This window comes from Erpetoichthys calabaricus, chromosome 5, assembly GCF_900747795.2.
Source record: "Erpetoichthys calabaricus chromosome 5, fErpCal1.3, whole genome shotgun sequence".
NCBI classification, from domain to species: domain Eukaryota; kingdom Metazoa; phylum Chordata; class Cladistia; order Polypteriformes; family Polypteridae; genus Erpetoichthys; species Erpetoichthys calabaricus.
In genome coordinates, this window is record NC_041398.2 from 242,656,056 (window position 1) to 242,672,338 (window position 16,283).

Sequence of the window (16,283 nt, forward strand, 5' to 3'; positions counted from 1 at the left end):
TGGGCCTCCTAAAATCCACCACCAGCTCCTTGGTTTTGCTGGTGTTCAGGTGTAGGTGGTTTGAGTCGCACCATTTAAAAAGTCATTGATTAGGTTCCTATACTACTCCTCCTGCCCACTCCTAATGCAGCCCACGATTTAAGTGTCATCGGCGAACTTTTGCACGTGGCAGGACTCCGAGTTGTATTGGAAGTCCGATGTATATAGGCTGAACAGGACCGGAGAAAGTACAGTCCCTTGTGGCGCTCCTGTGTTGCTGATCACAATGTCAGACGTGCAGTTCCCAAGACGCACATACTGAGGTCTGTCTGTAAGATAGTCCACGATCCATGCCACCAGGTATGAATCTACTCCCATCTCTATCAGCTTGTCCCTAAGGAGCAGGGGTTGGATTGTATTGAAGGCACTAGAGAAGTCCAGAAACATAATTCTTACAGCACCACTGCCTCTGTCCAAGTGAGAGAGGGATCGATGTAGCATATAGATGATGGCATCCTCCGCTCCCACCTTCTCCTGGTATGCAAACTGTAGAGGGTCAAGGGCGTGTTGAACCTGTGGTCTCAGGTGGTGAAGCAGCAGCCTCTCCATGGTCTTCATCACATGTGATGTCAGAGCAACAGGCTGGAAGTCATTCAGCTCACTAGGATGTGATACCTTTGGGACTGGGGTGATACAAGATGTTTTCCAAAGCCTCGGGACTCTCCCCTGTTCCAGGCTCAGGTTGAAGATGCGCTGTAGAGGACCCCCCAGCTCCGATGCACAGATCTTCAGCAGTCGTGGCGATACTCCATCTGGACCCGCTGCTTTACTGGCACGAAGTCTCCTCAGCTCTCTGCTCACTTGCGCTGTTGTAATTATGGGTGGGGATGTCTCTCCTATGCTGGTATCAGCAGAAGGATGTTTGGAGAGTGCAGTAACCCGAGGTGAGAGTGGGTTAGGGTGGTCAAACCTGTTAAAGAAGTTGTTGATTTGGTTTGCTCTCTTCACGTCTCTCTCGATGGTGGTACCCCGCTTCGAGCTGCAGCCAGTGATGATCTTCATCCCATCCCACACTTCCTTCATGCTGTTATTCTGCAACTTCTGCCCCAGCTTTCTCCTGTACTGCTCTTTCGCTGCCCTGAGCTGGACTCTAAATTCCTTCTGCACGCGCTTGAGCTCATGCTGATCACCGTCTTTAAAAGCCCTTTTCTTCTGGTTCAAAAGGCCGATGATGTCCCTTGTAATCCATGGCTTGTTGTTAGCATAGCAGCGTACAGTTCTTACTGGAACTACAATGTCCATACAGAAGTTGATGTAGTCAGTAGTGCAGTCAACAACCTCCTCAATGTTCTCACTATGAGATCCCTGCAGGATATCCCAGTCTGTAGTTCCAAAACATTCTCTCAGAGCCTTCTCTGCCTCTGGGGTCCACTTCCTGAATGATCGCGTGGTTACAGGTAGGACCCTCACTTTTAGTTTGTAGTGAGGCTGAAGCAGAACCAGGTTATGATCGGCTTTCCCAAGCGCAGGCAGCGGGGTGGCGCTGTATGCGTCTATAACTATGTGAATTTCCCATTGGGATTAATAAAGTATCTATCTATCTATCTATCTATAACGTTTGCATACAGTAAATCAATAGTCTTATTTCCCCGGGTGTTACAGTCCACATACTGGGAGAAGGCAGGTAATGTTTTGTCCAGCGTCACATGGTTAAAGTCTCCAGCGATTAGCACAAGCGCCTCAGGGTGCTGCGTTTGTAACTTAGCAACAGCAGAATGGATGATGTCACTCGCTGTCTCCATGTCCGCCCGAGGAGGGATGTACACGATGACAACAATGACGTGTCCAAACTCTATGGGCAAGTAATAGGGACGCAAACTTATGGCCAACAGTTCGATGTCCCTGCAACAAGTGGAGATTTTGACGTTAACATGTCCAGAGTTACACCACCTTGTATTAACATAGAGAGCGAGTCCTCCTCCTTTGTGCTTCCCACAGGTACTTGCATCTCTGTCCGCTCTAACTGTTCTAAACCTGGGTAGCTCCATGTTAGCATCTGTGATGGTGTTATTTAGCCACGTTTCAGTAAAACACAACAAACTGCATTCTCTGTAGGTCCTGACATTTTTCACCAGCGCAGCCAGTTCGTCAATCTTATTTCAGATTGAGTTTACATTCCCCAGAATCACAGAAGGCACCGAAGGCTTAAAATGCCACTTTCTCGATCGATCGATCGACCGACCGACCGACCGACCGACAGACAGACAGACAGAAGGCACTATATAATACATAGATAGATTAAAGTCATTACATGATAGATAGATAGATAGATAGATAGATAGATAGATAGATAGATAGATAGATAGGAAAGGCACTATATAATAGTCAGTCAGTCATTTTCCAACCCGCTATATCCTAACAGAGGGTCACGGGGGTCCGCTGGAGCCAATCCCAGCCAGCACAGGGCACAAGGCCACAGCAGCTAGATATAATAGACTAAGTAATAGAAAGATTGATAGATAGATAGAAAGGAAAGGCACTATATAATACATAGATTAAAGTCATTATATGATAGATAGATAGATAGATAGATAGATATATAGATAGATAGATAGATAGATAGATAGATAGATAGATAGATAGATAGATAGATAGATAGATAGATAGATAGATAGATAGATAGATAGATAGATAGATAGATAGATAGATAGATAGATATTCTGGCCATTTCCTCTTTTGCTTGCTCACAGTAATTCCCAGAGACCCCGTGTATCAAAACAGTGACATAGGCATAATGATCAGGGTCATGTGAAGCAAGTGACCGTGTTGTGAAAACTAGACAGTAACCTAAATAAACTTCGAAAAGTAAACCACAAGAAAAGGAATTCTAGAGTTAAAAAAACTTTAAATAGAGAAAATCACACGTACTGTATAAGCTGTGCTTAATACTATGGCACTTACAAATCACAAGAAAGAAACTGTAAAACAGAAGTGTAAGCCACAATGTCACCACACAAATGCTGAGTAAAATCCCAGCTTATTTAAGGGTCTCACAGCTGTACCATCAGGAGGACCCATCCCTCCCCATCCCACCCCCAGTTCAACACAAACAAGACAAGACAGACAAGTAGATAGACAGATACAGTAGATATAAAGTAGTAGATAATGTTGCGTTGTTCAGCAAACTATTTTGTAAATATAACAATTGTTACAAATGGGGCCCTGACCAATGATAGAATTTGCAGCCAAATGCACATACACTGGATTACTCAGAAAGTATTCAAAGTCTTTAATTTTCTGCACATTGTATTGTATTGTAGATTTCATTTTAAACTGATAAATTTGCCATTGCTGTCCATCAATCTACAGTCAATACCCCACAATGACAAAGTTAAAACATGTTTTCAGAAAGGTTTGCACGTTTTTTCACTATCTTAAACTAAAATTTGGACTATTCAGACTCTTAACTCCATACTTGATGAAAGCCCCTTTAGAAGCTACTCCGACTTTGACTCTTTTTTTTATGCATCTCTACAAGCTTTGCACTTCTTGATTTAGGCACCTTATCCCTTTCTTTCTGGCAGTTCCTTTCAAGATCCATTAAAATGGGATGGGAAGTGCCTGTAAGGTGCCATCTTCAGATCTCCCCACACATGTTGTAGGGGGTTCAATTCTGGGCCACGTAAGGACACCCAGAGCCACTCCACAATCATCTTGGCTTTATGCTTCAGGTCATTGTCACATGAATAGGTGAACCGTCACCCCAGTCTGAGGTGGTGTGCACTCTGCGCAGGTTTTCTTCAAGGACCTCACTGGATTTGACTGCATTCATCCTGTCCTCATTTCTGAGGGGTCTCCCTGTCCCTGCTGCTGAGATGCACCCCCATAGCAGGATGCTGTCACCACCATGATTCACTGCAGGCATGTAATTAGGCAGATGTAGTTTCGTGGATTTTAAATAGAACATTTTATTTTATTTTTTTTTTTGCCCACACAAAAAAGATGAACTTACCTTTACAAGGACAATTAACATTAAAGCATCCTGTTTTCCTGAATTGTATCCCCCTAAACCATCTGGTTTTACTTCAGGCTGTGTTGATTATCTCATCACTTGGAAATAGAACTTTGACAGCCAGGAAATCAAAGGTATGTAATAGCTCAAGTCACACAGCCATATCATGTCACGAAGGAGCCCCACATCACACGTCATGAGGACATGGAGTTTTAATATAAATATACAGTAAGTTCTCAGACAGATGGAGAGGGAAGCGACATCAGAAGAAGAAACAGTGATTTCGGCAAAACAGACAAAGATGCATGGGATCATTTCATGTTAACGTCGGAGGGCGTAACTCGTGCATTTTGGCATTCACTGAATCAAAAATCCGCCCCAGAACATTCATTTTCGACATTTTTCAAAAGCTTTTTCTTAACTGTATGCAGTATATATCCAGACTTTGCTAACTACATTTTTCTTTATACTATCCTATCACTATCACCTTTACACTATACTATCTACTGGTATTATTGTTCTTTAATAAATACCACATTGCTTTAATTTTCTACACTTTGTCTTTCTATCTAGAGTGACTGAAGTAATAAGATAAATATTGAGAGCACCTGGAGCAGTAAGGAAGTGCCATGTGATCCGAACTGTGAGTTTTTATTGGCGGAGGACGAAGAGCTCTGTCCAATAGCGAACACAGCGTTAATGTAAGATGTCAGTAGTAGGGAATCCCGTAATCAGGAGCCCGGGATTCCCGGACGTTTCCCATTCCCGGGAATGAAACTGCTGGAATTCCCGGCTGAACGGGAACGGCCGAGCTTGCATATATGGCGTGTAAAAATTGATCAAGAAATAACAGAGTTATAGTTGAAAATAATTACGTGGCACGTTTTTTTGGCCCACGGTGTAGTGTGCTGCTCATTAATTCAGTCAACAACAGACCAGCAGCAGTCCGTCTCCCGGCTCCCACTAAGACTGAGCACAGTGGACTGGGAGGTGTCTGCACTCGGCAGCTCACGAATGCTGGGATGGGGCAGAGTTCATTGACGTCTGTGCTGTTGACAGTACAGGCTGGTGTCAGGTTTCCAAATGGAGCAGAGCTCGTCAGTTGGATCATCAGTTGTTTGTGTTGAAAGCCTCGCATGAATGGCCGAGTTTGTCGAGTTTAAAAATGACGGAGTTTGGCAGCATTTTTTGCGCAAAAAGCTAGGCCAGTCGGCTAAGTGTAAACTGTGTAAAACTAGAAGACAGTTGGTGTGCTCTCACCTGGAAGACCGCACGCTCGACACGTTGTGCTTTCTATGCTCTTATTACTGCAACTAACTAGATACATGTACTTATATGACAGCAAGAACTGCTTGTAGTTAAGGTGAGTGTTTTATTGGTGTCAACATATTGGAGTAGTTTTATTAAAAATAAGTGTCAGTCGTTCTAAAACCGTTCACATGTGAGATGCCGGTGAACTGTGTCATTCCCGGGAATGAGATAGATAGATAGATAGATAGATAGATAGATAGATAGATAGATAGATAGATAGATAGATAGATAGATAGATAGATAGATAGATAGATAGATAGATAGATTAATTGATTGATTAATCCCAGGGGGAAATTCACATAATATGGGATTCCCGAATTCCCAGGAATCGATAAACCCGTCCGGGAATGGATTCCCTAATCAGTAGTTGATAAATGGCCCACAGCCAAAGATTTGGAGCCTTTGTACGTTTAAACATATTCTTGAAGACAAAAAAAGGTATGAGATACAGTCTTATGAAAATAAGTTTGGGATCCCCTCTTAATTCTTTGGATTTTTGGTTTCTCATTGGCTGAGCTTTCAAAGTAGCAACTTCCTTTTAATATCTGACATGCCTTATGGAAACAGTAGGATTTCAGCAGTGACATTAAGTTTATTGGATTAACAGCAAATATGCAATATGCATCATCACAAAATTAGACAGGTGCATAAATGTGGGCACCCCAACAGAGATATGACATCAATACTTAGCTGAGCCTCCTTTTGTCCTCTAAACGCTGTCCTCCTATAGCCTTTGATGAGTGTCTGATTCTGGATGGAGGTATTGTTGACCATTCTTCATACAAAATCTCTCCAGTTCAGTTCAATGTGATGGACAGCCTGCTTCAAATCATCCCATAGATTTTCAATGATATTCAAGTCAGGGGACTGTGACGGCCATTCCAGAACATTGTACTTCTCCCTCTGCATGAATGCCTTTGTAGATTTCCAACTGTGTTTTGGGTCATTGTCTTGTTGGAATATCCAACCCCTGCGTAACTTCAACTTTGTGACTGATGCTTGAACATTATCCTGAAGATGTTGATATTGGGTTGAATTCATCCAACCCTCGACTTTAACAAGGACCCCAGTCCCTGAACTAGCCACACAGCCCCACAGCATGATGGGACCTCCACCAAATCTGACAGGAGGTAGCAGGTGTTTTTCTTGGAATGCGGTGTTCTTATTCCGTCATATAAAGCGCTTTTTGTTTTGACCAAATAACTCCATTTTTGTCTCATCAGTCCAAAGCACTTTGTTCCAGAATGAATCTGGCTTGTCTAGATGAGCCATTGGCATACAACAAGCGACTCTGTTTGTGGTGTGAGTGCAGAAAGGGCTTCTTTCTCATCACCCTGCCATACAGATGTTCTTTGTGCAAATTGCACTGAATTGTAGAACGATGTACGGATACACCATCTGCAGTAAGATGTTCTTACAGGTCTTTGGAGGTGATCTGTGGATTGTCTGTCACCATTCTCACAATCCTGCTCATATGCCGCTCCTGGATTTTTCTTGGCCTGCCAGACCTGCTGGGTTTAACAGCAACTGTGCCTGTGGCCTTCCATTTCCTGATTCCATTCCTTACAGTTGAAACTGACAGTTTAAACCTCTGAGATGGCTTTTTGTTGCCTTCCCCTAAACCAGGAGACTCAACAATCTTTGTTTTCAGATCTTTGAGAGTTGCTTTGAGGATCCCATGCTGTCACTCTTCAGAGGAGAGTCAAAGGGAAGGAAGCCCACCTTGCGATTGACCACCTTAAATCCCTTTATATCTCAGGATTGGACACACCTGTCTGTGAAGTTCAAGGCTTAATGAGCTCATCACACCAATTTGGTGTTGTAAGTAATCAGCACTGAGCAGTGACAGGCATTCAAATTAGCACAATGACAAGGGGACCCATATTTGTGCACAGCCAGTTTTTCACATTTGATTTAATTTCATACAACTAAATACTGTGTCACTAAAAATCTTTGTTTGGAAAACACCACAGTACTCCTAGGAAATGAAAGACAGACCACTGTTATCTTTATTGTTGAGAGGAGAGTCAATTATTATGCAGGCTGAGAGGGGTTCACAAACTTTTTCATATGACTGTATATCTAAGACATTGTACACGTTGTTTGTTGTCTATGATAAGTAAGTCTCTTTGATTACTAGGGAGTGACACACTGTGCACTTATGTGGGTTAAAGCGCTAGAGAATTACGGGCTGCGTATACGTCATTCATAGGGCACTTTTGTGGTTAGGGTCTGTGTGTGTGTGTTGTCACAGACGTGCGTTTAAGAGACAGTCAACAAGCTGTGAGGTGAGTGAAACATCAGAAGATGAAGGGTTGCTTTATAGTACTAACGCCTCTCTCTCTCTCTCTCTTCAGACCAAAAGAAAGAAAAATAAATCCGTTTACTCACTACTTATGGAGTTCCAAGATGGCCGCCCAACATCATTTCCACATTCAACCGTAACAAAAATGATGTCAGAAACCAAGGTATCAGCGTTGAGTCATCACTAAGTTTTGAAAAACAAATCTCCATGGTAGTTAAGTCCAGTTTTTACCAACTGAGGCAAATTTCTAAACTAAAATCCTTTCTGTCACAGAAGGGCTTAGAAACAGTCACTCATGCCTTTATTACATCTCGCCTTGATTATTGTAATTCCTTACTGTATATGTGGGTCTGCCAAAATCTACTCTGTTGTGCCTTCAGCTGGTACAGAACATGGCAGCTAGATTTTTGATTGGGTCGAGAAAATGGGATCACATCTCACCCATTTTAGCCTCTCCCTCCACTGGCTACCGGTGAGGTGTCACATTGATTTTAAAATCTTGTTGTTTGTTTTTAAAGCCTTGCATGGTCTCGCTCCAAAATATATCTGTGACCTCCTTCACACCTATGTGCCACCAAGAGCACTGAGGTCATCTGGACAACTGCTCCTTGAAGTGCCAAGATCTCGGCTGAAGTCGAGGGGAGACCGAGCTTTTTCAGTTGTTGCTCCACGGCTTTGGAATGACTTGCCTCTGCAACCTCGAGGTTTTTAAAAGTCGGCTTAAGACCTACTTGTTTTCTTCTGTCTTTCTCTGTGTATAATGGGATTGTGGTTGATGTTATCATTGGTTGTTTTATTAATCTGCTTTTGCGTGATTGTTTGCATTGTGTTTATTTAAATTTTTTTTGTACAACACTTTGGTACATCCTCTGTTGTTTTAAATGTGCTTTAATAAATAAAATAATCTAATCTAATCAAATGTCACTTCTGGTAACCCCCCAGTGATGACGCCACTTCCAGTTCCCAAAGATGACGTCACTTTCTGGTCTCCCTGTAATGACGTCACTTCAGTCTCACAACGATGACGTCATTTCCTTCCAACTGTTATGATGTCATTTCCGTCAGCCATTTTTATTCACTATATAAACACCATTTTTCTAAAACAAATTGTCAATTGCCTTTTTGAAGTCTTTTGATGCTTTTTACCGCATTTTTTTTTATTGTCCGCGAGATCAATATATGATAGATAGATAGATAGATAGATAGATAGATAGATAGATAGATAGATAGATAGATAGATAGATAGATAGATATGAAAGGCACTATCTATCTATCATATAGTGCCTTTCCTATCTATCTATCTATCATATAGTGCCTTTCCTATCTATTTATTATATAGTGCCTTTCTTATCTATCTATCTATCATATAGTGCCTTTCATATCTATCTATCTATTTATCAATCATATAGTGCCTTTCCAATCTATCTATCATATAGTGCCTTTCCAATCTATCATATAGCGCCTTTCCTATCTATCTATCATATAGTGCCTTTCCTATCTATTTATTATATAGTGCCTTTCTTATCTATCTATCTATCATATAGTGCCTTTCATATCTATCTATCTATTTATCAATCATATAGTGCCTTTCCAATCTATCTATCATATAGTGCCTTTCCAATCTATCATATAGCGCCTTTCCTATCTATCTATTATATAGTGCCTTTCCTATCTATTATATAGTGCCTTTTCTATCTATCAATCATTTAGTGCCTTTCCTATCTATCTATCAATCATATAGTGCTGTTCCAATCTATCATATAGCACCTTTCCTATCTATCTATCATATAGTGCCTTTCCTATCTATTATATAGTGCCTTTCCTATCTATCAATCATTTAGTGCCTTTCCTATCTATCTATCAATCATATAGTGCTGTTCCAATCTATCATATAGCACCTTTCCTATCTATCTATCATATAGTGCCTTTCCTATCTATTATATAGTGCCTTTCCTATCTATCAATCATATAGTGCCTTTCCAATCTATCTATCTATCTATCATATAGTGCCTTTCCAATCTATCTATCTATCTATCTATCTATCTATCTATCTATCTATCTATCTATCTATCTATCTATCTATCAATCATATAGTGCCTTTCCAATCTATCTATCTATCAATCATATAGTGCCTTTCATATCTATCTATTTATCAATCATATAGTGCCTTTCCAATCTATCTATCTATCTATCTATCTATCTATCTATCTATCTATCTATCTATCTATCTATCTATCATATAGTGCCTTTCCAATCTATCATATAGCACCTTTCCTATCTATCTATCTATCTATCATATAGTGCCTTTCCTATCTATTATATAGTGCCTTTCCTATGTATCAATCATATAGTGCCTTTCCAATCTATATTTATCTATCATATAGTGCCTTTCCTATCTATCTATCTATCTATCTATCTATCTATCTATCTATCTATCTATCTATCTATCTATCTATCTATCTATCTATCTATCTATCTATCATATAGTGCCTTTCCTGTCTGTCTGTCTTTCTATCTATCTATACTCTTTGTCGTTGTGAATCTCTCTTTATTTCACGACAGTGTGTTAATCTTAAGGTGCGAGAGCAGACCAACCCGGTAATGAACCAGATCAATACACTTATCCCTGAAGAAAATAAGAAAAGGGTAAGGAGAGGAGAATAACATGAAAATACAGCAGCGGATCTTTATTCTTGAGACCGCTGTGCTCCTGGGAACACTCAAAGCTTTAGAAATGTTTTTTTCCCCCCAGGCCTTTGATCTGTACCTCACCACAATTTGATCATGGAGGTCTACAGGAAGTTCCTTGGACTTCATGGCTTGGTGTTTTTCCTGACATGCAGCATGAATTGTAGGACCTTCTATGCACATGTGCCTTTCTAAACGATGTCCAATCAATCTGGTGGACTCCAGTCGAGTTCTCGACACATCTTCTCAAGGAAGATTCAAGAAACCTGAGCACAGTTCGGAGTGACAAAGCAAAGGGTCTGAAGACTTCTAGGTATGAGAGAGTTCAGTTGTTTGATTTTCAAAAAATTTGAAAACCTTTCAGAAAATGCGTCATCACTTTGTCATTACAGGTTGTCGAGTGTAGACTGATGAGTAAAAATGGCAAGTTTATCAATTTAAAACTAAATCTACAACAAACAATAGAGTGTGCAGAAAGTGCTGGGGCCTGAATAAGGCCTGATCTCACTGTAAGCTGATGAACAACCCTAAGCAGACTTTTATTTGAAAGCCAACAACCCTTTAAGCGTCAACGACAAAAGTATCATATACAGTCGTGGCCAAAAGTTTTGAGAATGACACAAGTGTTGGTTTTCACAAAGTTTGCTGCTCCCGGGTTTTTAGATCTTTGTGTCAGACGTTTCTATGGTTGACTGAAGTAGAATTACAAGCAGTTCAGAAGTTTCAAAGGCTTTTATTGACAACTAGCAAAATACCCGCGCTTCGCAGCGGCGAAGTACTGCCTTAAAATTGTTATTAAGAAGAAAAGTAAACCTTTTTAAACTGAGGGAAAATGAATCAATAATTATTTGTTAAGGATCTCTTTGTATATCACATTGTCAGTTCGGCCCTCCGGTTGTAATATGACCAAGCTGTGCGCTGAGCTTCCTCTTGAGCATGCAACGTATAGCTGGCCATGTGAAAAGCAATCTTGCCTCAAATCAATGCCAACCTTTTGTAGGGTCTGTCCCTGGGACTTATTAATTGTCATTGCGAAACACAGCCTTACTGGAAATTGGAGGCATTTGAATTGAAATGAGAGATCAGAGGGTATAACTGGGATGAGAGGAATAAAAACTCTCTCCCCTGAGCCACCGCCAGTAAAAATAGTTGCCTCAATTAGGTTCTTTTGCAGACACGTGACCTGAAGTCTCGTGCCATTACAAAGTTTCGGTGGCTGTACGCAAATCCACAATCGGCTTTTTTGAGCCAAACCTGTTGTTTTCGTATGAGCCGCTTTTTATTATTGGGATCATACCTAGAAACAGAAGCTGTATTAACTTGTGGATTTGCCTGCGAGTATTTAGCGACAGCGTTTCTATTAACTTGTGGATTTGCCTGCGAGTATTTAGCGACAGCGTGTCTATTAACTTGTGGATTTGCCTGCGAGTATTTAGCGACAGCGTGTCTATTAACTTGTGGATTTGCCTGTGAGTATTTAGCGACAGCATGTCTATTAACTTGTGGATTTGCCTGTGAGTATTTAGCGACAGCATGTCTATTAACTTGTGGATTTTTCTGCGAGTATTTGGCGGCAGCGTCATGAAGTTGTTTCCGTCTAGCTGCATCAGAAAATGTACCACGACGTCTGACACACATCCTTTTTTACTGTTTTCTCACAGCTTGGATTGCTGCTGTCATAATCGGTTTGAGTTTCATGGTTTGTTTCAATTACGTTAGTATTTGCAAGACTTGTTGTGTTGAAGTGACATTCGGCATATGTCAAGAGTTGTAAGCATACAACCGGTTTCATCGATAACTTCGCATCCAGCTTTTGAGAGTTGAAACATTCATAAACATCCACTACTCAAATCGTCACCTGTGAATCTGAGGTGTTTAAGAGGCATTGGCGGTTCTCCAAACCTGTAAAATAGGCAGGCAGCCAACTACGTGGGAGGCCGGGGGACACAGGACGGAACCCCACCTCACATGGCGACCGAGCTGCAGGCTATGGGCATCTATATGTACGTAAGCAGGATTCAGTTATGACCTTTACGCGCAGAATTTCGAAATGAAACCTGCTTAACTTTTGTAAGTAAGCTGTAAGGAATGAACCTGCCAAATTTCAGCCTCCTACCTACATGGGAAGTTAGAGAATTAGTGATGAGTGAGTCACTGAGTGAGGGCTTTGCCTTTTATTAGTATAGATGACATGAAGTTTATGTAAAGAGTCCATATTTGCAGTGTTAGCCCTTCTTTCTTTTTCAAGACCTCTGCAATTCACCCTGGCAGGCTGGCAATCAACTTCATGTCATTGTCAATAAAAGCCTTTGAAAGTTCTGAACTGCTTGTAATTCAGTGTACCATAGAAACATCTGACAAAAAGATCTAAAAACACTGAAGCAGCAAACTCTGTGAAAACCAACACTTGGGTCATTCTCCAAGCCTTTGCCCACAACTGTATATAATACTGGACCCCATCAAAAACAGATTCAATGCATAGCGCAGGACTCGTATGCTACACTGAGGCATTGTGTTATGACTGGTAGAAGATAAAACCATGAAGATGAAACCCACAACATTCACTAGGTGGACTGCCAGTGCTCTGAGGGCGACAGGTGTCCCATGATACCTACGTTCTGGATGTTGATCTGCAGTTCGGTTTTGTAATGGTTGAAATCATTCGCCAGTTCATAGCCCTGATGGTAGAAGGTGAAGACGCCCTGGAAAAATGCCACCATCTAAAGAGAAAACAAGAAGAACAATGAGTCACAAAACAAACAACAAGAAGAGAAGAAATCTGACAAACGAGAGAAGACCATCTTGTGAATCAAACCCGTTTGTTTAGCTAAGAGCTGCGCTGACCCAACGTCTTATCCTGATTCTTTCTTAAAGTTTCTCAGGGTTTCTGCTTCAACTCCATGTCTCTGTAGTTTGTTCTAAATTCCCACAACTCTTTGCATAAAGAAGGGCTTCCTGGCTTCAGTCTTACATGCACTTCCCCTTCATTTCCACTGACGTCCTCAAGCACGCGTGACACTGATCTGACGCCAATCGAGACGGACCGGGCACCGGCATCCCACTGTCTGATTGATTTCTCATGACGTAGAGCCCCTTCAGAAAGCATTCAGACCCCTTTGCTTTATTCACAGTTTATTATGTTGCAGCCTTGTGCCTAAATTATTGCACTTATATTTTTTCCAGTTTATTTAAAGTAGAAACATGAAGTATCACACTGACACAAGTGTTCAGACCCTCAGTACTCCGTTGAAGTCTCTTTGGAAGCAATTCCAGCCTGGAAACACAAACTTCATATTACGTGATGTCATTTACTGTTGACTTCTGCTCTGTACTTGTAATATTTCTATTGCACTATTATATTGTATTGAGGGTCACTTGTATTCTGTTCTGTATATTGCGTTGTGTTGACCCCCTTTTTTTTGTTTTGACACCCACTGCACTCCCAACTTACCTAGAAAGGGGTCTCTCTTTGAACTGCCTTTCCCCTACAAGGGTTTTCTTGTCTTCTTATAGAGTCAAGGCTGGGGGGCTGTGAAAAGGCAGCCTCTGTCTCGGACTACCGCACATATATCGCTCCTGCAAGAGAACTATGATTCTTAGCGCAATGAGAGAAGTCGCAAAATCAACCGGACTGTTCAAGCAAATTACAGAAAAAAACCCAACCGAAATCCGTTAAGTAGTTCTGTTGTTTGTTAACTAAGCGTAGTTAAGGTTACACCTCGAGGCAGACGTGTGAATGAGAAGGGCCCTGCAGCCCGATGAGTCTCTCTGAGATTTGCACTAATAAATCGGTACCGCAAGCGAACTATGATACTTAGCGCAATGAGAAAGTCGCAAAATCAACAGAATGTTCAAGTAAATTACAGAAAAAAAAACCTGATCTATATCCATTAAGTAGTTCTCTCATGAAAAGCGGACAGACATACAAACGGGTCTAAAAAACTATAAGAAATTTCATGCTTAGAGCAGGAAGTTTTTAAAACCATTTCTTAGCGAGCACCTATAGGCCAAGGGTAACATACATTCCAAATTTCAAGTTCTCATGGTTCGGGAGATTTCATGATCAGTGAGTCAGTGCTATTTGGCTTTTATATATACTGTATATATATATATATATATATATTTATATAGATATATAGAGATATATATATATTTTCTTTCTTCATCTTGTAAAGCACTTTGAGCTACATCATTTGTATGAAAACATGCCATAGAAAGAAATGTTGTTTGCTTGGAGCCACTCAAGAACATTCACAAAGTTGTCCCTAAGCCACTCCTCCTGAGTTGTCTTTGCATTGTCCTGTTGAAAGGTGAACCTTCCAAATCTTTGATTCTGATGTCTAAAGAACTTTGGAGCAGGCATTCATGAAGCACATCTCTGTACTTACTTAACTCCTTTTGGCTTTCCCTCATCCCCGTCTGGTCTCCCAGTCCCTGCCACTTATAAACAACCCCATGGTGTGATGCCGCCACCACCCTGCTTCTCTGGTATTGCACAGGTGACGAGTGGCTCTTGGTTTTCTCCAGACACAACTCTCAGAATTGAGGCCAAACAGTTCAGTCTTGGTTTTATCAGACCAGAGAGTCTTATGTCTGACAGTCCTTTAAGGTGCCTGTTTGCGAACTCCAAGGGAGCTTTCAAGTATCATCTGGCCAGTCTGATATAAAGCCCAGAAGAGTGAAGTGTTGTACTGGTGGCCGTCCTTCTGGAAGTTCTATCCCTTCTCCAAAACTGGTTTTCCGGAGCTCAGCCAGAGGTATGACTGGGATCTAACTCACCTCGCTAACCAAGGCCCATCGCAGACGGCCAGCTCTAGGAAGAGTCGTGATTGTTCTAAACTTCTTCCATTTAAGAACTATGTGTTTTTGTAGCCTTTCCCCCCCCCCAGATCTTTGATTCAAAACGTTCCTGTCTCTAACCTCTGCAGGCAATTCCGTCACCCCCATGGCTCAGTTTTTGCTCACCTGTGGGACCTTCTATAGACGGCTGAGTGCCTTTCCTAATTAGTCCAATCAACTGAATTGACCCAAGGTGGACTGGGAGACTAGAAAGCGTTAACGGGAAAGCCGAATGGAAAGCCGAATGGAACAAGTAGAGAGGTGGACTCCAAACAACGTGGAGAAACATCTCAACGACGATCAAAAGTCTAATTTCAAGGGTCACAGTATATGGTCTGCATACTTGTGCCAATGTGAGATTTCAGGTTTTTTTCATATTTTATTTGCCAAAATTTCTAAAATCTCATTTTTGCTTTGACATTCTGGGGGTATTAAGTGTTGCCAGTTTTGAGGACTTTATCACAAGGCCGCAACATAACAGATTGTGTAAAAAGTGGATGGGTCGGAATAGTTTGTGAACCCAGTGTTGTGTGTGTATGTTGTTAAAAGAAGAAGTGGGTCACAATTTGGAATCCCCCCGCCCCCCCCCCCCCCCCCCCGTTTCGCCACATAGGTGATCGTTGTCCTTATCAACTTACAGGCTCCACACATTCAAACTTCTTCCTTTCCTGGATCTCTTGCAGTTTGTAGACGTACTCCAGGGACTCCTCGTGAAAATGATGCCTCATCTGCTCCACCTGGATGTCTGCCTATGGGAAAACAGGAGATCTCGTTACCACAGTGGTCTTCCACAAGAAATCAACCAATGGCTCACACACTTTGGACTCAAAAAAAATTTTGCAAAAATTCCCAGGTATACCCATGTTGGTCAGGATACACCCTGTAAAAACTCGTTTGATGTAAGATCAATACCTTGTAAGACACACTCAGTTTACCGAGGGTGGGTCAGGTGGTGGTCGTTGTTTTTATATCAAATTTCACAAGTTCACTGCTTAAAAACTAAACCACTGAGAAGGCTCCAACTTTGCACACTGGTACATTAATTGGTACAGTATGTGACGAAATTAAAACAATTGGTCCAGACTATACTGACGATCCTGTGATCTTCAGTGGAGTCTCTGATAGGGGCTCTCGAGAGACTGAGTGAGG

General features: G+C 41.4%; 1 protein-coding gene across 13 annotated transcripts in view; it reads right to left on the reverse strand.

Moving 5' to 3' along the window:
* The window catches only part of arhgap10 (Rho GTPase activating protein 10), a 204,789-nt gene that overhangs the window by 66,009 nt on the left and 122,497 nt on the right, over positions 1–16,283 (reverse strand). For all 13 annotated transcript variants that reach the window (XM_051928148.1, XM_051928146.1, XM_051928140.1 and 10 more), the window contains exons 6-7: positions 15,773–15,883; positions 12,911–13,015 (exon numbers count right to left, since the gene is read on the reverse strand). In XM_051928148.1, the coding sequence (XP_051784108.1) occupies positions 12,911–13,015; positions 15,773–15,883 (216 nt within the window). The remainder of the gene's footprint in view (positions 1–12,910; positions 13,016–15,772; positions 15,884–16,283) is intronic.